The sequence below is a fragment of the Thamnophis sirtalis genome, unplaced genomic scaffold (genome assembly GCF_051295495.1).
Source record: "Thamnophis sirtalis isolate CommonGarterSnake01/CBP01778 unplaced genomic scaffold, rThaSir2_p1.2 scaffold_3, whole genome shotgun sequence".
NCBI classification, from domain to species: domain Eukaryota; kingdom Metazoa; phylum Chordata; class Lepidosauria; order Squamata; family Natricidae; genus Thamnophis; species Thamnophis sirtalis.
Genome location: NW_028261383.1, coordinates 141,527,591 through 141,550,151, shown reverse-complemented (window position 1 = coordinate 141,550,151; position 22,561 = coordinate 141,527,591). Strand labels below are relative to the sequence as shown.

The window sequence follows — 22,561 nt, the reverse complement described above, 5'->3', positions numbered from 1 at the left end:
CTTGTCAAACTTATTGAATTTCATGACTCAGAAATATGCGCCATTGTTTTGAAGGCTGAGAATCCTATAGACATAACTAAAAGTCTATTGAAAATATAGGGATGCATGGTGGCACAGTACTTAGAACGCAGTATTGCAGGCTAATTCTGCTGATTGCCAGGGGTTCGATCCTGACCTGCTCATGGTTGACTCAGCTTTCCATCCTTCAGAGGTTGGTAAAATGAGGACTGATTCTGTAAACAGCTTAAGAGTGGGCTGTAAAACACTCTGAAGAGATATATAAGTTCTATGTGTAAGTGCTATTGCTATTGCTAAATGTACACAAGTCTAACCATTTGTATGACTGTAGCCAAGGGCTATTATCAAACTTATTGGTAATGGATATTATTATTCTTGGATTTTACTAAACCTAACCGAAGGGGAGATGGAATGGCCCATTAGCATGGTGAAATAGATTTATCACTGTGGCTGCTCACACTGTTATTAGAACTATATTGCCATTTCCACCCCCAAAATATCGATCCCCTTGGCAATATTCAACAAATTCCAAGGAATCATTTGAAGCATGCTTGCAAATGTTTGAATATTTTCATTAGCATTTGCATTTCATGATTGAAGTCAATAGCAGGAAAAATGCAAAGATTTAGAAAGCTCTGGAACATGATGTGTCAGCTTTTTCTGACAGAATTACCTACTTATACCCTTAGTATGTGTGTCAAACTTGCTTTGGTGAGATACTCCAAATTTAATCTCCAACTATGTATGTATGTGTTTCTATGTATGAATATAAATTATACATATGGGGGAGAACAGTGAGTCTCAACCTTCACACCTTAAATCCAGAGGTGGCCCCGCCCCCCTCTATTTTCTGCTTCCCGAGTCCCAGCTGATTGGAAGGAAATGGGGATTTTGCAGTATCCTCCCCCTGTCATGCTCACCAAGCCACATCATGCCCACCGAACCGGTAGTAAAAAAAATTGAATCCTACCACTGCTTAAATCCCACCAAAAATCTGGGTCCTAAAAACAAAAAGGCAACATTTTCCAATAAGGACATAACTATACTTAAAGGGATTCCTTTGGCTCCAGTTAGCCCTTTGGAATAGATCAGGGAGTGGGGGAGAGGGGCAGTTTCTAAGTATGATAAATAGATAAGAAACGGGTTTCCAGGCATGCTATTTTATTGTTGCAGGGTACATTTATAGAATCTCAAAAGCTTGTTGACCCTCCTTCTTAAGGCCAACAAAGTCAAGGCAAGAATGTTCAGAGTCCTTTTCTCACCCTTTCTCAGGGTGAGCAAACATTTTCCTTCTCCTTTCCCTTCCTTTCTGAAGATCACAACTATATTCCACAACAGCTCCTGACACCAAGCCTCTTCAGGCTCTTCCAGACCAGGATGTGCTTTGCAAAGATCTGCAATAACTTGCCTTAGGGAGTCCAGCTCTGCTCTCCTTCTCCCCATGCTGACTCCCTTTCTCATTGGAAGAGAGGTGCCATGTTTCACCTAGATCATGGTTTGCAACATCACCACACTGCACTTATCACTGCTTGAGAAACTTTCTAGGCTGCTTTTGATTGACAGGGGCAGCCGAGTCGTAATTTAAGTCCTTAAGGAGAGTCCACTTTTCTGTATATTTTTTCAGCCCTCTGGCAAAAAGAACTAACAGGATGTGCATATTTTCAGAGAATTGACCTTGCAAATGTGCACTGGAAAGACCAGATGCCAAAAGTAGCGGGTGGGACTAGGGCAAAAACTGAGTGCAATGTTGCAATTTGATAAAGCAAATACAATTACAATTACAATACCAGTCAGGTATTTTATAATTTCTCCTTCTGTCCCAATAAGGTAAAAGCAAAGTCCAGTACAGGTAGTCCTTGACGTACGGACATAATTGACCCCATCAAATTATGTTGCTAAGTGAAACATTTAAGTGGATTTGCCCCCTTTTACAACTTTCCTTGCCATCGTTGCTAAGTGAATCACTGCAGTTATTAATAACACTGTTGCTAAATGAATCCATTTTCCTCATTGACTTTGCTTATAAGAAAGTTGGAAAAGGTGATCACATGACACTGGGACACAGCAACCGTCATAAATACAAGTCGGTTGTCAATCGTCTGAATTCTGATCACATGACCAGAGGGATGCTGCAATGTGAAAAACTGTCATAAGTCACATTTTTCACTGCCATTGTAACTTTGAAAGGTCAATGGACTGTTGTAAGTCGAGGACCACCAGTATTCCTCTGATTTTCAGCTGACTGCAGTTCTGCAGTTCGGCTGTTCAAATCTCACCGGCTCAGGGTTGACTCAGCCTTCCATCCTTCCAAGGTGGGTAAAATGAGGACCCGGATTGTTGTTGGGGGCAATATGCTGACTGTAGAGAGAGGGCTGAAAGCCCTATGAAGCAGTATATAAGTCTAGCTGCTATTGCTATTTTGTAGGCCAGTTTTGCTAGCCCCCTTTCCTAAGCTTATCCTATCCCAATGCACTTATCCATTTTCCAAACGAGCAACGAGTGCCCTCCAGTGGATAAAAACACATCACACGCGTTGAGGGGTAAGAAAGAGTTGAAGTCAAGAAAACAAATTAATTTAAATTATCTGGTTAGTATTATCTAGATCTGCCCGGAATCAAGTACAGTAAGTGGATTCTGACCTACTCGTGTACAAAAGTGCAAAATATATTAAACAGAGAACAGAATAAATCCATTGAGTTCAAAATACTGACAAGAATCAACTAATGATGAAGAACAGATTTTTTTTAAAAAAAGGCAATCATTAAGCTCTGCAGGTTTAATGGTAACTCAAAAGCTTCTTGCCTGTCATTTTGTGCAACCTGACTTAACACAGAAGTCAAGCATATCAAAACATATTAAAAGCCTGACTAGGTGGCTCACTGGCTAAAACACTAAACTTGTTGATCAGAAAGGTCGGCGGTTTGAATCCCTAGTACAGGTCTCCGTGAGCAGAGGGTTGGACTAGATGACCTCCAAGGTCCCTTCCAACTCTGTTACTGTTTACTGTTTACGCATATGAAGAAATACGCATAATACTGGAAATCCATGTCAACTCAGTTGGGAGAGTCTCATTAAAACCGGCGGATAGGCAAATATAGGACTCAAGAGATGGTAAACTGGCCGTGGTTTCTTTTCTTGGGCTAAAATTCTTGAGAAGAACGTAAGAATTTAGTGCCCCCTTCCCCCCCCCCCAAAAAAACCCCCAAACATGAAAAATACGGCGGGAAAATATCTGCATTGCGCGTTACCGGCACACTTACCTCGAGTTGGCGCCGGTCACGTGACGAAGCCATGCCATCGCGATTGGCTTCTAGAGAAAGGGGCGTGTCCCTAGGCCCCACGCGGCCTATAAATAAAGACGTAGGCCGCGCATTCGGCCTTTTCGTCGTGGGATGGAAGGCGTAGAGGTGCGTGCTTTTATGCGACCTTCGCTTTTGGGAGGCGTAGTCGTTAGGAAAGAAACGATTGCCTCTGCCGTATCTGCAGTAATCCGAACGATCCGTGAAGTGGCAAAACGTTTGCGTCTTTTCACAGAACGTCTCTTCGTTGCCATCTAGCGGTCGCTGGGATTTCTGCAGCCTAACACATGGGCGGTAGTCCTGATTGCGATGGAGCCTGGCAAATGTTACTGACCCAGAACTTATTTTCGAATGAAAACGGTTGGGATTTGAGCAGACGAGTTAGTCATTGCATGGCAGGGATCGTGTTGTGCCTCGCTGCTCTTGATTTTGGGGGTTTTGTCTTACTAACTTGAACTCGTACACCTTGCTTAAGGGATGAGTAACTCACGGCGGCAATTACTGGCTTTTAGAGCCGTTTTACGAAACCCCACGTGGAACTATAAACAGAAGGTAGTGGAATTGGATGTACTTAAGTGCCCTTGAATGCATTGTCCTTGATGCTGACAAACTACGTCTCAGTCCGTGAAAGGGGAGACCTTGGGGCTTCTTCCCGTACAGTGGTGTGGAGGTGGCATTTCCCTCTTAGGTTTTATGGTCAAGCCTTTGCTGGGGTAACAATTGGGCAGCATATCATAATTTGCTTTTTTGCAAGGACTCCGATATATCTTGAATCCAGAGGCAAGGTTTGTGAGCTTTGGACTGACTTTGCTGATGCCAAAGGACACTTTGTGCAACACATCTGAAACCCTCTGTGGTTTCAGATGTGTTGCGCCCCTGACTTATGTAGTGCTTTCTAGTTCGCATGTTTGAAAAAGAAGTTAAAATTGGTGAATAGGGAATGACATTTGCCATATAAAAGGAAGGTTAAAACTCTATTCTATTCTAGCTTATGATGACAGTGTATGCTGAGTTGGAAAGGTAGGAACCTTTTCCTCCCCACAAATGAGAAAAGTGCAAGTGGTCCTGCAGAGAAGGTGCTTTCGAGCAAAAAAAAAGTTTTCCACCCTGAAATTTATGAACACAAGTGTGATGGGTACTATAGATGTCGTTAAATGAGTGAAGAAATTCATGGGTGACATGTCTGATATGGACTTGGTTAGTCTTGAAGACTCAAAAAGGTTTCCTCTACTGTTAGCATCCAAAGAACTGCAGTAGGAGAGGGATATATCTGCATCTCCTGGTGAGCACATCAGAATAAACCTTTGTAATCCTGCTTTTGAGTGATCTAAATTGGGAACCCTATGCTGGCTGCTGTGATGATATTTTTGGCGTGTTAGACTGCTGATGCAGATGAAGAGACCCTGTATCTGAGCCACCAGCATCAGCTGCCCAGGGGCAGGTAATGGCACCCTAGCTGTTAATGTTCAGTGGTATGTTGCGTTTAAAAAAAAATGTAAAACCATAATCTCTCTAGATCTGAGCAAAGGTATCTCAGCATTCTTAAATCACTACCCTGAATCCTGCTTTTTTTTTTGCTCTAGGTGTGCCAAGATTGATGTGATGCTGAATGAAAACCTCTGGAACCAACTGTCACTTGTTGATCTAAGCAACACAAGGAGGCTATGATGTGGGGATGTCTTGAATGTTGTAAATAAATAAATTTAAAACCTGCTTAGTTTGGATATTTTTTTCAGATAGGTTTGAAGCACTGCCTTTGAACTGGTGCATGGCCCATTCATGGTCTCACTGGCTACGCTACAGTGCAAAAATAAAAAGCTTGCTTATAACTGGTGTTGCTCAGCTTAAACCTGAGTGATTCTTTTAAAGACAAGTTACAATCCATCTCATGCTTAATGTTCAAATATGTAGTAAGTTCCCCAAATAACAGTGGACGTTCAGATGCTTGATCATCTGGGGAGAGTGTTATGTAGGAGTGCTTCAATTTGACAGTCTGCATAATCCCATCTTCAAAGATGATAGTAACAACCTAGCCTCAAGCAAAAGTGTCCTGTAAAACCCCACTGGGAGACGAGCTGTAAGGCACTGCAGCTCATTGCAATCTCATTGGTGTCATATTTCATCAAAAAGCACACGCCCCCCCCCCCCCAACTGATTGCCTCCTACTAAACATTACCACCTACTGGAAGAATAACCGTAAATCTCTGGGCATTTAGTAGAATTGTAGCACACAACCTAGCAAAGTGCACATTACTCCTGCTATACAAACCCAGAGAAAATGGGACTGCAGATTATGCATGGAGGGTGGCTACTTCTATATGGAACAAAACTTTGGTATACTAGTAGAGCATTCATGAAAAGCCAGCAATCCAGGTAGGGTACTCCATTGCTAATTTCCTTCCATGCCGCTTAGGACACAACTTCAATATATTTCAGAACAAAATACAGCCCTCTGATTTAGCCACAACTTTATAATATGGATAAATTTTACCACAACCAGAGTTCTTTGCAGAGAAGCACTCTAGCATGGGTGTAACTGACAACTTTGTCAACCAATCTGGTTTAATGCTGAATATAATGAGATAAGCAACTAAAGCCTATTAAGAGTGCAACATGTTGAATGTGTAGCTTCAAATTGGGTTTTGCCAATATTTTAGGAAGGGTGAATTGATATATTCCTGGATAAAAAAATTCTTTTGGAAACCAGTTAAAACTACAGAGCAGCCTCAACCAGAGGAAGCCTTGAAATTTTCACATCTCTGGGAACCCCTGAACAAATATAATTGTGTATACAGTTAAGTCGAGATCTCTTGCAACATCTGGGCAAAACTTTAGTAATGCTATCAAATAAATTGATGCTGGTTAAAGTAGCAAATGTGATTTTAATGCAACCCAGTCTGGGTTCTTGTGACATAATGGAAACTCAATTTGACTTAGGTTGGCAGTGCTAAACCATGACCTCTGGTTTAATGTGATAAGCACACAGTCTGTCCTATGTAGTTCCTAGTGGCTGGTTATTTAGGGAAAAGGCCTGAACCCTTCATTGGGTGTCTGGTCTCTGGTGCAGCTTTAATTTACATCCTATGGAGATGCAAATCATTTCTATTTATTGAGCAGCAATTTTGGAGAAATTTCCTAAAACATTTGATAGTTTACACAGCTGTAATACCAAACCACATTTTAGATCACAGTGCTACATTAATACAGAAAGAAAAAACTACTTAAGAAGAGCTGTTGGATATATAGCACGTTTTCCTATCTGGGAAGCTAATTCTGTTATTTAGAAAAGACTTGTGGGTGGAAATGGACTGCATCCCCTAAACCTTGCTTTACAAATGGAAGAAAAATTTACAAAAAATGAAAAAACACCTCAGATCTTCTATTTGGAGCAAAATTCAGAAAGCATCCTGTAGAAAGGTAAATTAAATCCTGAATAATTACCAGTATATACTATTTAAATTCTAGAGCTTTTTATGCTCTAGAATCTAGATCAATCCCCCAAAGAATCTTGAGTACTCTTGGCTTAGAGGACTGGCTGGCTCCGGTGCCATGAGACATGATCTATTTTGCCTGACTGCTCCCACAGAAAATATATCATGAGTACTGGATATAACGGCTTGAAACGTTCAGAAGAATTGTAGAATACGATTTGGCAATTTTTCAGTATTTCAGTCTCATTGAACTATGAGTGCTGTATTCCTGGATATGCACTCACACATCTACCCCACCAAACATCAAAACAGATTTTGACATGGGATAAGTTTATTTGGAAAAAAAAGCAAGCCCACTGTAGTAACCCACACAGTCTGATTATGAAATGCAGTGAATTTACTTGTGCCAAACCTGGATAATTGATTACATATTTATGCATCTAGTATTTTGACTTATTGCACAGATGGGGGTGGGGGGAAGAGCTGTGAATAAGACATGCAGATTTAAGAGGAAGGCAAAATGCTTTCATTGAGCAATGAGAATAGTACATAAAATGGAATGGTCCCAGAGTTGAGGTAACAAAATAGTTGTCCAAATAATACGATTATGTCAATATATTAAATGCTAAATTTTAAATGTTTCAGGCAAGGTGCTTTTAAAAAACAACTTCAATTAGCTTCATTTGGAGATTGCAAATCATGAGAAATTTGGGCGCAGGAACCTAACACAACATACAAAAAAGATCTTAGAAATATGTAAAGCCTAGTACACTATCAAAGAGTGAACTCCATAGCTCACCTGCTTTCTTTGTAAACTAAATTAACATTCTTTCAACATAAGTAGTTGGCAATACTGAGCATCAAGAAACACTCATTGCTTATGTAGTGTTCAAAAGAGTTAGATTCAGTATTATGTGTTTAGTCCATACAGAAAGGAACAGCAAGGCAGTGTTCTCTTGGCCATTCTCACTTGTAGTGCTTTGGAATTGTTACTTTCATACAAGCCAGCCTACAAGGTGCTTTAGCTACGTTGACCAAAAAAAGAGAGCTGTAATCAGGATTTGCACCTCCTTAAATGGATAAACGAGGATCCACTAGAGAGTTGGGAACAAAAACAGCTGTGAACATTCTGGTTGGTGAAAGTGAATGGCTCCTTCCATGCAATCATTTCCGATGAGTACATGCATGGCCTTGGACATTTCTATGTGTTTTCAACTCCGAGAGCCATCAACCACAACTTCTGCAATTGTAACACACTAACTAGAAGGCTTACTGTAGTTTGGTCTCATGGCTTTGTCTTAATTTGTTTCTTTTTCTAAAGAATCACAAGATCCCTTAAAACCAATTATGTATGTTTGCATGTTTTATATGGCTACTTGTTTCCAAGAAACTCAATTTCATATGAAAAAAATAAGTTACTATGCATAATCTATATGGATTGACAATATCACCTATACATCCAATGTACATTCTTAGCTCCAAAAACTTTCAAATTTGCTTGACACAAGCTATTGGGACTGCAGGAGTGAAGAACATGCCACTTCCATTTGTATCTCCAGCTGCTTGAGAGGAGAAGTCTTCCAGTTAGACATGTTCATGCCTTATTGAAAACAAGTTCCATATGGCTGGATGAGACACACTGTCAGTGTTCAAGGTGTATCCTGAATTACTGCACATCCATAAAGTACTCCCATGTGGATCAAATCTGTTTGATCAATTGCTGCTAGTTGGATTTTCTTCCTAGTTTACTGCAGAAGAGTGCATATTAACTACTAGGTTTTAAAGCCTAGCAGAAATGGAACTAATGCTCTAAAGTCAATAGAGAGCCATAACTGGAGCAATTATTGGCAGAAGCGATCTTATCTTTAAAAAAATAAAACATGGCACAAGGACAAAAATCATCTAGACTTGTTTCATTTGAAAGAGAACATGAAAACAACATCTGTTAATACTGTAAACTGCAGTCTTCACATTTCATGGCTGCTCCAATTCGGTATCTTCAGAATCTTTCAAAGGGCACATAGATGAGCGGGGGTCCGTGACTGAGTGCATTAGAGGAATATAAAGGTCGTCCATGTTTGGCATGACAAAAACTTTCTGCAAGGTATAATAATTGAGTTAGAATGCAATTCAAATATAAAGTCAAGAGAAATTAAATATACCAAACTCTCATTTTGGACTCTCCCATCAGGCCAAGTAGAATTCTAAACAGGTTTATTTGAATCAAGTATGGATCACTAGTAAACATCTAACTACCTTAAGATTAGATTTGGACCAGAGTTATCATGGGTATTAAAGCAACATTGCTTTTTACAGCTTGTTATTTGCAAGTTGTGTCCAATCCATCGGGACCCCATGGACAACGTTCCTCCAGGCCTTCCTATCCTCTACCATCCCCCAGAGTCCATTTAACCTCACACCGACTGCTTCAGTGACCATCCAGCCACCTTATTCTCTGTCGTTCCCTCCTTCTTTTGCTCTCAATCTTTCCCAGCCTTGGGCTCTTTTCCACTGAGCCTTTCCTTCTCATTAGGTGGCCAAAGTATTTGAGTTTCATCTTCAGGATCTGGCCTTCTGAAGACCAGTGGGGGGTTGATCTCCTCTAGGACTGAAAGGTGCTCAGCCTTTCTTATGGTCCAACTTTCACAGCCATACATTGCAACATAGTCTTGACTATACATATTTTTGTTGGCAGGGTGATGTCTTTTACAGCTTACAAAATCTTAATTCCATTACATTTCAGCAAACATTTTTAAAAAAATAGTTGATTCCTATCTGCTATTGCTCCTATCATTCCAATTTTTTAAAAAGGAAATAGGTAGAAATTTGAATAGATATATTTAACAGTTCAATAAATTCATGATAAATAGAATTCTAGAAATATAATCAAAAGAAAAGTATGAGCAACAATTTATTCAAACTATTTGACCCATGCCAAATTCAATCTTCCTTCACCAGATTATCCATAATAATATTCCTTCTAATTGTTTGGTATCTCTTAAAAGGAAATTAAAATCTGGCACTATGCTCCTACTTTTAAACATATGGGCACAGAAGGTATTATTTTAGCATGGATTTGGCACCCTTCAAGTCTAAAGACAAAGTATTTCAGGGTATCAGTGATTTCACTTGGTACTCCCTTTCAGGTAGTCCTCCACTTAGAACTGTTTGTTTAGTGACTGTTTTAAAGTTATGGCACTGAAAAAAGTGACCAATGACCATTTTTCACACAACTGTTCCAGCATTCCCATGGTCACGGGATCAAAATTTGGATGCTTGACAACTGCTATATATTTATGATGGTTGTGGTGTCCAGGGGTCATGTGGTTACCTTTTGTGACCTTCTGACAAGCAAAGTCAATGGGGAAGCCAGGTTCACTTAACAACCTTGTTAATAACTTAACAATTGCAGTGATTCACTTAACCACAGTGGCAAGAAAGGTTGTAAAATGGGGCAAAATTCACTTAACTGTCTTGCCCAACAACAAAAAATTGGGATTTGATTGTGACTGTAAGACAAGGACTACCTGTACATCTTTTGCTGGGATCATGCAGTGTTTGTTGAGCCCAGAAGAGTACAGTGTGTCCCAATGTCTATTGTGAAGTTGCTTTATGGCTACTGCAGTATGTTCCTATATGTGTTATCAAACTATGTGTTATACCAATAGGTAGCCATTCACCGTGAATGTGTGTTTTTTCATTTTAAATACATGCTACCAGAGGTGGGTTCCTACCAGTTTGCACCTATTCAGTAGAACCGGTTCGTCAAATCTACCGAACCGGTTAGAAGAGATTCCACCAGAGAACCCGGAAAGCAGGCCACACCTACAGAAGAGGTTCCAAAATTTTTTGAAACCCACCAATGGTCCTTGGATATGATTATTCTACACTATCATGCTCATATTTATAAAACTCAGTGCCTCTGTGAAAGGTAAGGATGACTACTGCGTTTGTGGTGCAATCAGAACATTGTGTGTGTTGAAGTTGTTTTAACGCAAACCAAAGATGCCTTTTAAAAAACAAGTTTACATCATATTCTTATGCATGCCAGTGCTGTGTGTGAGGTAATTTAAGGTGGTTCTGACAAGTGTCGTCGGCATCTTCATATCGGCCACATGGGCGGCAAGCCACTCCCATCCGGTCACATGGGTGGCAAGCCACTCCCACAAAGGAGGCCACACCCACAGAGTAGGTTTGAACAATTTTTGAAACCCAGCACTGCATGCTACCATCTTCAAACTTACAGATGGCTTAGCTAATGTCTTACTTATTCTTTTAACACAGTTAATGCTAATGATATTTGAAGTACCTGAAATTCTTGTTCGAGTTTCTTCTCTATCCACTCAGTTACATGAACCAAAGTCACTTCTCTTTCACCAAGCTTTGGCCGAGCTTTTAGCTCCAGATAAGGGGGTTTTCGGAAACCGTACCTGAAGATAAAGAAAATGATCAAGGTTAAGATGTTTCTATCTCAGATTTGTATCCCATATTTTCTCAAAGGCCTCTGGGAGAATAAAACCATGCTCAACTAAGATGAGACATGATTAACCAAAGCCGTCGTCAGATATTCTTGGACAAACATAATTTTTAACCTAGAAATGTGTCCACCACACCATGCTCCCCAACCCTAATCTTGCTGGCTGTGGATTCTGGCACTTGTGTTCCCAGACATCTGAAGCACTAAGTCAGGGAAGGTTATACTACCTCATATAACCTAATCTTGTGCTTTTGCGGTTTATGTTCAAGGGTTTTGTGCTTGGAGGAGGGTTGGAGGCTCTAAACAAGGCCTGCGCAAGGCACAGAGGGGGAAAGGTTAATGATAAATTAAAAATAACTGTGGGCTGCAAAGGAATATCTGGCATACCAATCAGCTATTTGGCAGCAAGTAGAGTGCCAGTGGGACTGAAGCTGGCAGCAATGGTGAGTCTTGGGGATGTTTAGCAATGCATCTTTTGGGACAATAGTGAATTTATTACTGTTTTAAAAAACTTCAGCACACAAGGTTGCTTGGTAGACTGCATGCAGCCTGCAGGTCGTATGTTGTGCAGGATTAAACTATTGTGTTCAACAAAACATTTATTCCATGTGAGTGAGATGTAGTTGTGTTGCTTCTATGTACTCTGTATACAGATATGTCCAATTCTATCATCTATCTATCTATCTCTCTCTCTCTCTCTCTCTCTCTCTCTCTCTCTCTCTCTCTCTCTCTCTACCTACCTACCTACCTACCTACCTACCTACCTACCTACACACACACACACACATACACACACAATCAGTGTTACTGCTGAAGTCTAGTACCCAGCTAATACTAATTGGTGAAGGACTTTATGTCTGAAAATTTTTATGCACCTGACTTATAACAGAAATTAAGTCCTAATAATCTAGCAATAGGTACTATGAGTCTCTCAAGAATGACCACAGTGAGAAATCAAATCAGCACCTTCTTACATTCATATGTAAGAGGCACATAAAATGGATTTTGTAACTTGTTAACTAACATACTTAACTTTGTATTTTAACTTAACTTATTTCTCTCTTTTATGAGGATTTTTCAAACCACTATAGACTGGAATGGAGGGAAACTTTTTTTCATATCACTGTATGGATTGATTGATAGCTTCTAACATTCCTAAACTGAAAAGAAATCTAAAGAAGAATGAATGGATACTAATTCCTGGTTAAAAAAAAATGTTAGTGCAAAACTGGTATCTAGTATGTCTCTTTGTAATATTCAAACAACTTTTGTTGTTGATGTGCAAAGGAGAGGTTACTTTTATCCTGTTTCCTCTTGCATTTTCTTTGTTATGTTAACTATAAAAGGGAATGTAAGATGGGTTCTCCCTTTTTATAGTGAGTTCTCACTGTCAGGGTACCCTAATAAATTGCTTTTAAATTATCTTCCAACTTGGTTGCTATTGGGAAGGTAAACCAAGGTAGAACCTAGGGCCAGATTTGCCTGTCACTTGTCATTAATCTTTTCCTAATACAGTTTAAAGTAATTACGTATTGTTGGACTAAGATAATGTTTTCTGAATTACACTGTGCGCCTCCCAGAGGTTAATTTCCTCAAATGGAATCCCATTTCGATTAAGGTAGCCAATGGTGAAGATATTGGACTGAGAAGGCCCAACTTCAATTCCTCACTGAATATGGATCTCACTGAGGGGTTGTGAGAATAAAATTATAGGAAACCCAACATAAACCGCTTTGAACCTCCTGGATAAAAAGGCAAGATAAAAATGTTCAGTGAAACAGTTCCAGATAAATGAAAATAAAATTTCATTCACAATTTCATTCCATATTTCTTTCAGATAAAAAGAAGCACTGAAATAGTTTTTCTCCTTTGGTACTATTTTCAATTATAAGAAACCACTGGAAAAAGCTTTGGCATTGACCTCTTAATTAATACCACTGTTGATCCTCAACTAGTTCAATATGTTGTTTTACCCAGCATGCTTCTGTATTATTCTATATTAAAGGAAGGGGAAGGTAGGAGAAAAGAAAGAACAAGTGGTAATCTTTCTTTTTGACCTGATTTCTGGTTGCTATAGCTTTTATTCATGGATGATAAAATTTCTAAGCTTTGTTAGCTTTTCAGTTTCTGGAAGTTTACAAAATGCATAATAAGAAATGGAATTGTACATTTTTACAAAATATATCTTTTTTGATAGAAGAGTAATTCAATCACACGAGCAATTTAAAATAACACTCAGTTCCATTATCTTTGTCAGTAACTGTTCATAGGAATTTATGGCAAAAACCCACACACATTGTCTCAGAATTAACTTATTTAACCCTGAATAAAATGGTACGTGTCAGACTGTAGCTTATGACTCACAGATTGGTACTGCAATTTTCTAAAAAGGATCCTTACTAAGAATCATGTGAATACTTGTTGAATTCTGTAAGAATGATCACACGCTGCAGACCAACTTTGTTTCTGTATGACCTCAAACTACATTTCTGCTGCATTATTCTTTATAGTTCATTAGTCAAATGGTCCAGATTTTTTATCTTGGATGTGTATAAGAAAAAGTGGGAAATTATGGGACTGGAAAATAAAATATATTTTAGGGACTTCTTTTACAGCTACTCATAAAAACAAGAAATCTATTTTGGCTCTTTGATTAGTTCGAATGCCACATTATACATGACAGATTCCAAAATCATAAAGTCTTCTTAACTACACTTACCATATACGATCAGTAGGTGGGGGCGGAATGTTAATTGCTAACATCCCTTTACACTCTTGAACCTCAACGGTGAGCAGGAGCGGTGTATTGGAGACTTCCTCAATCTTTTTCTTAATGAATTCTGTCTCGGTCGCCTTCTGGAAATATTTTGACTTGGTAATTTTATCCACAAATCTCATTATTTTACTTGTTCGGGACACTGCTCCATACCTTTAAGGAAGGAAAGGAGAGGAAGTCATTTAAGTGAGTTTCAGCTACCCTTTAAAAAGCAAAGGCTAATGCTTTGTGGTATTCTGCAGTTGAAAATACAACATGTTAAGGGCACAGAATGCCAATCTGCTATTACAGATTGTGAAGTGTTGCATAAGTGTACAGACAGCCCAGAATGATAGTTTCTGTGAATAAAAACAGAAAGCTCCAGAGACCTGGCTGTGACAACTCAGAATCAAAACTAATTTAAAATCAGATGTCATCCACTCATACAATAATGATTTTGATGAAACATTGTTGGCCCAATGTTCAGTATTATTCTTGGATAGCCCTACATTCTACTGGGGATTTCCCCAAATGTTTGAGAGCTTTGGCCAAACAGGTGGCTTACTTAGTTCCAGTGGACCTTTCAACCCCAAACTGCAAATTCAAGGATGTAGCAAGAGAATGCACAAATTAAAGGATTCTGGATTTTTCACTATAGCATTATTGTTCTCCACTTTTTATATTATGGTTCTGCTGCACGTTTGTTTATTACTTGACATGGATTCCAGTAATTTTAAAATGCAGAATATAAATATTAAAAAAGAGCCCCTGGGGACTTTATTCACATAGTTGTTTCCGACTATAGGGATTGGTGCTCATCTCCATTTCAAGGCCATTGAGCCAATGGTGTCCGAAGACATTACTGCAGTCATGTGGCAAATATGATGTCATGGAGCCCTGTTATCTTCCCACCAAAGTGGTACCTTTTTATCTAATTGCATTTCCATGCTTTCAAACTGCTATGTTGGCAGGAGCTGGGGAATATACCATATTTTTCGAACTATAACACGCTCCAGAGATTATAAGACACACCTAGCTTTTGGGAAGGAAAACAAGAAAAAAAAATCTGCCTCCCAGAAATTTGCCTCCTTGCAGCAAACAGCAAACAGCTTGGTCAGTTTCAGCACAACCTGATTTATCACGAGCAGCTCATTGGCAGTTAGATCTGCCTCCCAGAGTACCATTGATCAACTGTTCCAGGCTGTGGAGATCGCTGCCGTCCATTGATGCTAGTTCTGGCCATCACCGCTGTTATCTATTGCTGCCTCCACACGTCCTGTTTTTGGCCCGTTCCAGATGGCGGGGATCGACGTCGCCACCTATCCCTGCCACCTAGAACAGGGTGAAAATGAGACATATGGAGGCTGAAAATGGGGCACATGGAGGCGGCAATAGGTAGCAGCGCCGATGGGTGGCGCCGACGCTGATGGGCAGCAGCAATCCCCGCAGCCTGGAAGAGCTGATTGGTGGTATTCTGGGAGGCATCCAAGCGCCAATCAGCCGCTTGTGCTAAATCAGGCTGTGCTGAAGCTGACCAGGCTGTTCGCTGCAAGGAGGCAAACTGCTGGGAGGAAGAGGCCTAAGGGTGGGGGCCAATGTGTGCGCTGGGCTTCACCAACATTCACTCTCTAAAATGCAAAGACATTTCCACCCACTTTGGTGGGGGGGAGTCTGTCTTGTAGTCCGAAAAACACTGTAAATGTTAGATATAAGAAAATGAAGATTGTAAATAAAAGTAAGATATTTTTTCTGAAAATAAATAAGCTTTGCCTGCTAGAAATTTCACAATGCTACTAAACATAATCGATGCAGCCAAAGGTCTACTTTAAGGTCTATTGATTAATCTTTGGATGATATGCAGTTGACTGGCAAGAATCAACTATTATTACTGCTACCCTATTATTAAATAACAGCAGCAGCAAATCCTATCTGCTGGAATGGGAGGGAAATGATCTTTTTTTTCCTGCAACTGATAAAGCAAAATGATCTTTCTCTCAAGTAAAGACCTTTAAAAATAGCTACAGGAAAATAATTATTTCTGCAACTTCGATCATCGGTTACAGTTGCTAAATTATTTATAGGCTTGCTAAGAAGCTGCATTGATCTACATGCTAGTCTAAAGAAACATTTCAATGTCTGTTACCTAAATGTTTATTTGCAATAACATACAGATATTTTCGGACATCAGCTAACCAGCAATTCAGAAAAATCCATGAAACATTTATTTTTGATTAAAGAACTATATCTCATTCAGCACATACTATTCTCCTTTCTTGGTAGCACCTGAAATATACAAGTTGTATGTTCTTATAGATTGAATTTGTTTACAGTAAAATAAGCTGCTATACACATGAAAATGCTAGCATTATCATAATTCTTTCTTAGACCTAATTCATTCTAAATCTTTTATCCAATAACTGCAGTAAACAGCCATCTGCAAAACCAGATAATTTACATGATGACTTGTAAATGTATAAATACCAAATATGGAAAAAACAGGGCTGCCTCATATTCCTTATATTTTTTTCTACTAATTAGCAAATACAATTAAGAAATACCCAATGAGATAAGGCCATTTGGATTACTGTAATAAGTATCTAATTATTTCTAGATGATGCAGCCTGTAAAATTGGCACCCTGAAAACTGAATTAGCAAAAGCATTAAAATGATAAATACAGACTGGATGCATTGAAACATTTATAGAGTTATCTCTTCGCTTAAATATCCTGTATAGATCAAATTTAATTTGAGACATTATATAATGTTTTCAGGGCATTTGAGGCAAGCACATAACACATCCCTGCAACTCCTTAAACCCATCATGTTGCTATTATTGACTGAGTTCCCAGTTGTTTGTAAATTGCGCTAATGCAGAGGGTCTGGATGATCTGTACAAAATTTAAATATAAAATGAAAAGAAAAAGTCCTGCAATCAATAGGAATCCTGCCCATGGCCCCAGAAGCATTCCATCCTGGTACAAAGCAAAGGAACATTGTTTTAATGGCTTCACAAAGTGTCAGGAGGACGGGACTACTCAGATCTTCAAAGGCAGGGAATTCCAAAGCGCAGAGGCCACAACAGAGAGAGCCCTGCTGTCTGGACCATGTTCTCCTCACTTCAAATAGAGTAGGAACTGTATATGGGCCTTCTTATGACATTTTATTGAATAGGCAGGTTCAGCCCTCGCAAGGCAATTCCTAATTTCTTTTCCTAGAGTTGCACTGCAGCTATGGGGTAGAATTGCACAACCCAAGGAAAAAAATGTAAGTGTTTTAAGGAATCACAGATAGGAGCAGGGATGTGCAGTCAGGGGAGGCAAGGCCTCACCACTGTCATCATGAAAAGAAAAGAAAAAATGTAAAAGGAAAAAGGCTGAGGTAGTTGCTGCCAGAGTCACAGTGGATGACTCTGCTTAGTGCTTAACTGTTTCAAAAAGCCTCTAAAAATGTGCCCTCTATAGGAGGAGGCAGGAGAATCACATGCCTCATTTAGTCTATCTTTATGATCACTCGAGCAGAGTTAAGCAAGGGTTAAAAGCCAAAAAATTCCTTATGTAGATGAGGCACGTGGTTCTCTTGCCTCCTCATGTAGAGGGCACTTTTTTTAGAGGCTTTTTTAAACAGTTAAGCAGAGTCATCCATTGGAGACTCTGGCAGCAGCTAACCCAACCTGACCTCAGCAGCTCTTGCATTTTTCCTTTTACATTTTTACATTTTCATCATGGCAGACAAGAGCAGAGTTGAAATCCTCTGTGAAACAGTTGGAAAAGGTATGTGGGTCAGAGGGAGGGGGAGGAATTCAAAATTAATGTAATTTGTAAGTAATTGTATTATTGTAAGTAGTGTGTGTGTGTGTGTGTGTGTGTGTGTGTGTGTGTTTTACCCGCCTCTGCTGGTGCGCGGGCTGGCACTTTTTTTTATGTTTCGGCAACCCAAAACTGTTAAAGCAAGGAGGCTGACCATTCAGCATGCATGTTTATAATTAAGTGTGGGATGTCTTCATTAATATAATCTGCCCCTTTCTCCTTCTGATGCTGTTTTGTAGGAGAGGGGAGAAAGATGGGTTCTCCCTTGGTGTGGTAGAGCCCTTCCGAAAGCTCTGTCGCTGTGTCCACCATAGAGGCGTCCCACGGGATGCCTCTATGGTGGACACAGTGCCGGGGCTTCAGTGGGGCTTTCGGAAAGCCGCGCCGGGGCTTTGGCGGGGCTTTCTGAAAGCCCCACCAAAGCCCCGGCGCTGTGTCCGACATAGGCGGCTTTTGCCCGCTTGCCTCACCAGCCATAAACCTCACCGCACGTCACTGGATAGGAGATATAATATATTATTTCTGTATGTTCCAAAGTACCTTTTCCCTTTGATTCCAAGTATTACAAAAACCTACTGTGAAATTTGGGACGCAGTGGCTCAGTGGCTAAAGATACAGAGCTTATTGATCAGAAAGGTCGGCAGTTCAGCGGTTTGAATCCCTAGCAACGTGTAACGGAGTGAGCTCCCATTACTTGTCCCAGATTCTGCCAACCCAGCAGTTCTAAAATATGTAAAAATGCAAGTAGAAAAAATAAGAACCACCTTTGGTGTGAAGGTAACAGAGTTCTGTGGGCCTTCGGCATTTAGTCATGCCAGCCACATGACCACGGAGATGTCTTCAGACAACGCTAGCTCTTCAGCTTTGAAACAGAGATAAGCATTGCCCCCTAGAGTTAGGAATGACTAGCACATATGTGCGAGGGGAACCTTTACCTTTACTGTGAAATAATATAACCATTTGGTTATACATAGACAGACAAAACTAAGTTTTTTTAATGCTAGAGAAAGTCAGAGGAGATACCTTTGATGGAATGACTAAGCACGGAAGCGAGAGGCACCATTGTTGATAATGCACACACTAGGCAGAGGCAAACTGAACCAATGTCTGCCTAAAGGCAAAGACTCACCCTTCTGCTCCTGCCACTAAAGCCTTTTCGCTTCCTGATGCTTCTGGAACATCATCTTCCTCTGAGGATCCTGCACTAGAAGATTCTTCATCACTGTCTGCAAGGTAATATGCTCTTGGCCTGAAACTGAAAGGAGGGACACAGGTTAAGACAGAAGCAACACTTCATTAATGTTGGACAGGACAGTGTTTTGACGCCTTAGGCAATTAGACACTTTCTACCATTCGCTTCTGTCTCCCCAGTTTGTTTTTAAGTGCACTGGAGTTCAGGCAAAGGGTAGAAATGTTGTACATCAATCTGCTGTCCCTGAACACAACAGTGCCAGGCTTTACTTAAAATAAAAGGAAACGGGTTTGAATACCTTTTATGCGGTTTAATGAAATGTCAAATAAATTAAAGACATATAAGGATGCGTCTCTTTCATATCTAACTTCCCAATATAATGGAATACAATGCTGGCAATTATAACATTAAGAGGAGGAGGATGAGAAACTTGGCGTGTACTTTCATTTTTTAAATGTAATGGGATATGCTTCTGAGGTCCGAATGAATTGCTGTATGAAAAGTCAGAATTGATTTTGTAAGTGCTGTATGCTTCCAGAAGAATATGCATTCCTTCCACTGTCTCTTCCACATATACATACCTAGCCTTTTAACCCAACAGCCACTGATGAATCCTAGCCACACCCCACTCTAGGCCACTAGCAGTAATGGAATCAGAAATATTTTGAACAAGATATTTGGCAAGTAAATGCAAAGGACAATTACAGCCTCAGATGCAAAGCATGTCTAAGGAAGAGTTTCCATAAGGCTTGGAGCATCTTTTCAGGATCTCTTGCATTTCAAGTTGTCTTTAAAAAGAAATACCCAGTTGATTATGCCTTAATTGTGAATTGTGATTTAAGGGAGAGAAATGCTCAGCACCTCTACATTTCATTCACAGCTTTTCCTGGGATTGAAACTTATTCATAATCAGTTCTCAAGATTATCATTCTTTAAACCTAGGTTCAGTTGGTGGCAAAATTCGAAAGAATTGCCTTCAGCCAAATTTGATTTGGAAACAACCTCAAGCCTCTTCCCAGCTGAGAAAGGACTTATTTTCCTGTCCGTAATAGAGACAGTACTTTTGCAAAATCTGTGCCTATCTTTTAGCTGACTACAAAATGCACCGCATAATTATCTAACTATTTTTTAAGAAAAAAAAGAGCAGCTCTTTAAAAATTCAATCCCTACAGAATAAAGATAAAGATTGTTCAACAGAGATCGTTAAACTTTTTCTTGCCAATAATCTCTTTTGTCACCGCAGAGAGGGCTCCGTGTGCCATCTGTGGCACGTGTGCCATAGGTTCGCCATTACAGTTCTATACCAATCTGAACAGCAAGTGTTTCACAAAAAAATGATCAAAATCTCAATTGCTCCACAGCAAACCATGCTAATATGAAACTAATAGACACAGACACAGTACCACCACTCAAATGGTACTGCTAAGTACAGTGGTACCTTGGTACTCAATTGCTTTGAAGCTCATCGAATTTGGTAGTCAACAATTTTGATATGAAGATTTTGTCCCAGTACACATCATTCGTTCGGTACTCAATGCACAAGCTAGAACTAGTAGGTACTGACTGCCTTGTGACTCACTATACTATTCCTTATAGGAAAAATTTGTTTGGTACTCATTGATTTTGGAACTCATCACATCTCCTGGAACAATTTAACTATGAGTACCACTGTATTTGTTGTCATCACGATGTCTGACTGGTTACAGCATGAGGATAATGATAACGTCCGACGCGTCATCATTAGCTTTCCCTGTCCTAGAAATTAACTCAAATTTTTGTATCTTGCAGTTTGACAAACGTTTCTTTAAGTACCTGGGAAAACAAATAATCTAGAACAGTCTGCTAACTTTTATAGATTGCTATGAATATTTCTTTCCCACTCTCCAGAATTTTTCCAGAAAGATTTGCAACTTTCAATTACGGCAGCAACATTCTTGCCATCTTCTAATCTACCTGCTTCTGGAGTTTTTTCTAAAATGATGACATTATCATTGCTTTTGCTACAGAACAGTAGGAAGTCCACCACCAATCCAATCCAATTATTTTACTTTTTGTAATGACAGTTGGCAATCTGTATTATCAACTTTTGTTTTAAGCCAAGAATAAAATGAATGCCTTAGCTTTCAATTTTGTGCTTCAAACCGCTATGTTCAAATGCATCTTCAGCCACAGAGGTCTCTCTTTCAACACAATCTAACGATACGATTATTGTTGCACAGAATCTATGTACGTATCTATCTATCTATCTATCTATCTATCTATCTATCTATCTATCTATCTATCTATCTATCTATCTATCTATCCATCCATCCATCCATCCATCCATCCATCCATCCATCCATCCATCCATCCATCCATCCATCCATCCATCCAATTTATTGGCCACCCATCTTACCATAAAGTAACTGGGTGACTTATATTACATCTTAGTTAAAAGACAAAATGTTAAAATCCAACCTTAAAACCAAAGACACATGGGGAGGATGGGATCTGCTATTATTCAATCAACCACCTCCATTGTGCCTTTCCCCCACTGGGCCACAAACCGACTGGCAAAGCCACGTCTTTAGGCCCTTACAAAAAGATAGGAGGGTTGGGACCAACCTCACATGATGTTCCAGAGGGCAAGAGCAACAGCAGAGAAGGCCCTTTATAAACCCTGTGTTGTGTTTCCAAGGAAAAGGCAGGAAATGAATGCCATAATGTAAATAAATATCCTTGTTACCTTTTAATTTATTATAATGAAGTCTAGAATAGCAAGGGGAAAATATTCAGAATGCTACAAGCCTTCTGATAAATGTTCAAATTTCTCTTTAAAACCATAAAGAAGGAAAAGCAGTGTCCTGTGATAAAATACTTAAAAGATCTCTGGCCATAAGCACCCAACCATGAAGAAAAGGGCTATTCATAGGATTTTCTAATAATATTAGATCAGAATAGCAATGAAACTGAATTATTATTTGCACTTCGGCACCTTCATTATTTAGCACACAATTTTATTTCAAAAGGCTAGCTCTGAAAAATCTTAAAGAAAAACAATTCAAAAGTTAGAAGCATTCATACTTATCATTCTATCTATGGCTCAATCTTTCCAGACTTATTGCTTTACATGCAGATGTGAATAAAGTAGATATTTAGACAAACTAGACTAGAGTGTTGGAACCGCACTGTCTTCAAGCAGTATCTGTAGTATTAGAGAAGCACTACTTGTAATAAGTGATGTTTGCTTCCAAATCTAGAGAGCACATTTCTCCATCCCTCCACACCCCCACAGGCAGACATACTGCAGACATTTCAAGAACTGGGGAAATAAACGGTATCCTTTTAAGACTCCCCTTCCTCTATTACTTCAGGAACTGTTGCAGTGATTCCAGCTAGAACTAGTATCCAGGACACACAGCTATGAAGTATGGAAATCATACAGGTTTGATCGAGCATTTGGTAAGGCAACTGTATGTGCATAAGGTTAATTATCAAGAGACGCTGGTTCAAAAGAATTGACCTCTCCATACCCAGGTTGTGTAACAAATGCACTGTAAAGCAGTTTCAACACTTCTGAATGTTTCAGCACTAACAGAATCA

At 39.6% G+C, this 22,561-nt stretch overlaps 1 protein-coding gene and 2 non-coding genes across 8 annotated transcripts in view; 2 read left to right on the top strand and 1 right to left on the bottom strand.

Moving 5' to 3' along the window:
- Nucleotides 1-4,669: 4,669 nt before the first annotated feature.
- LOC148048211 (small nucleolar RNA SNORD104) lies at nucleotides 4,670-4,732 on the top strand. Its single transcript, XR_015696180.1, has one exon. It is a non-coding gene; the product is annotated as a small nucleolar RNA SNORD104 (small nucleolar RNA).
- A 332-nt stretch (nucleotides 4,733-5,064) lies between these two features.
- On the top strand, nucleotides 5,065-5,199 carry LOC148048210 (small nucleolar RNA SNORA76). The gene has a single exon (XR_015696187.1). It is a non-coding gene; the product is annotated as a small nucleolar RNA SNORA76 (small nucleolar RNA).
- A 1,862-nt stretch (nucleotides 5,200-7,061) lies between these two features.
- Nucleotides 7,062-22,561, bottom strand: part of TEX2 (testis expressed 2) — a 103,035-nt gene continuing 87,535 nt past the window's right edge. For 5 of the 6 annotated variants that reach the window (XM_087710259.1, XM_087710260.1, XM_087710258.1 and 2 more), the window contains exons 9-12: nucleotides 18,917-19,042; nucleotides 13,945-14,154; nucleotides 11,058-11,178; nucleotides 7,062-8,845 (exon numbers count right to left, since the gene is read on the bottom strand). In XM_087710259.1, coding sequence (XP_087566385.1) covers nucleotides 8,723-8,845; nucleotides 11,058-11,178; nucleotides 13,945-14,154; nucleotides 18,917-19,042 — 580 coding nt within the window. In that variant the 3' untranslated portion in view covers nucleotides 7,062-8,722. The remainder of the gene's footprint in view (nucleotides 8,846-11,057; nucleotides 11,179-13,944; nucleotides 14,155-18,916; nucleotides 19,043-22,561) is intronic. The other variant, XM_087710257.1, reaches the window with a different exon arrangement.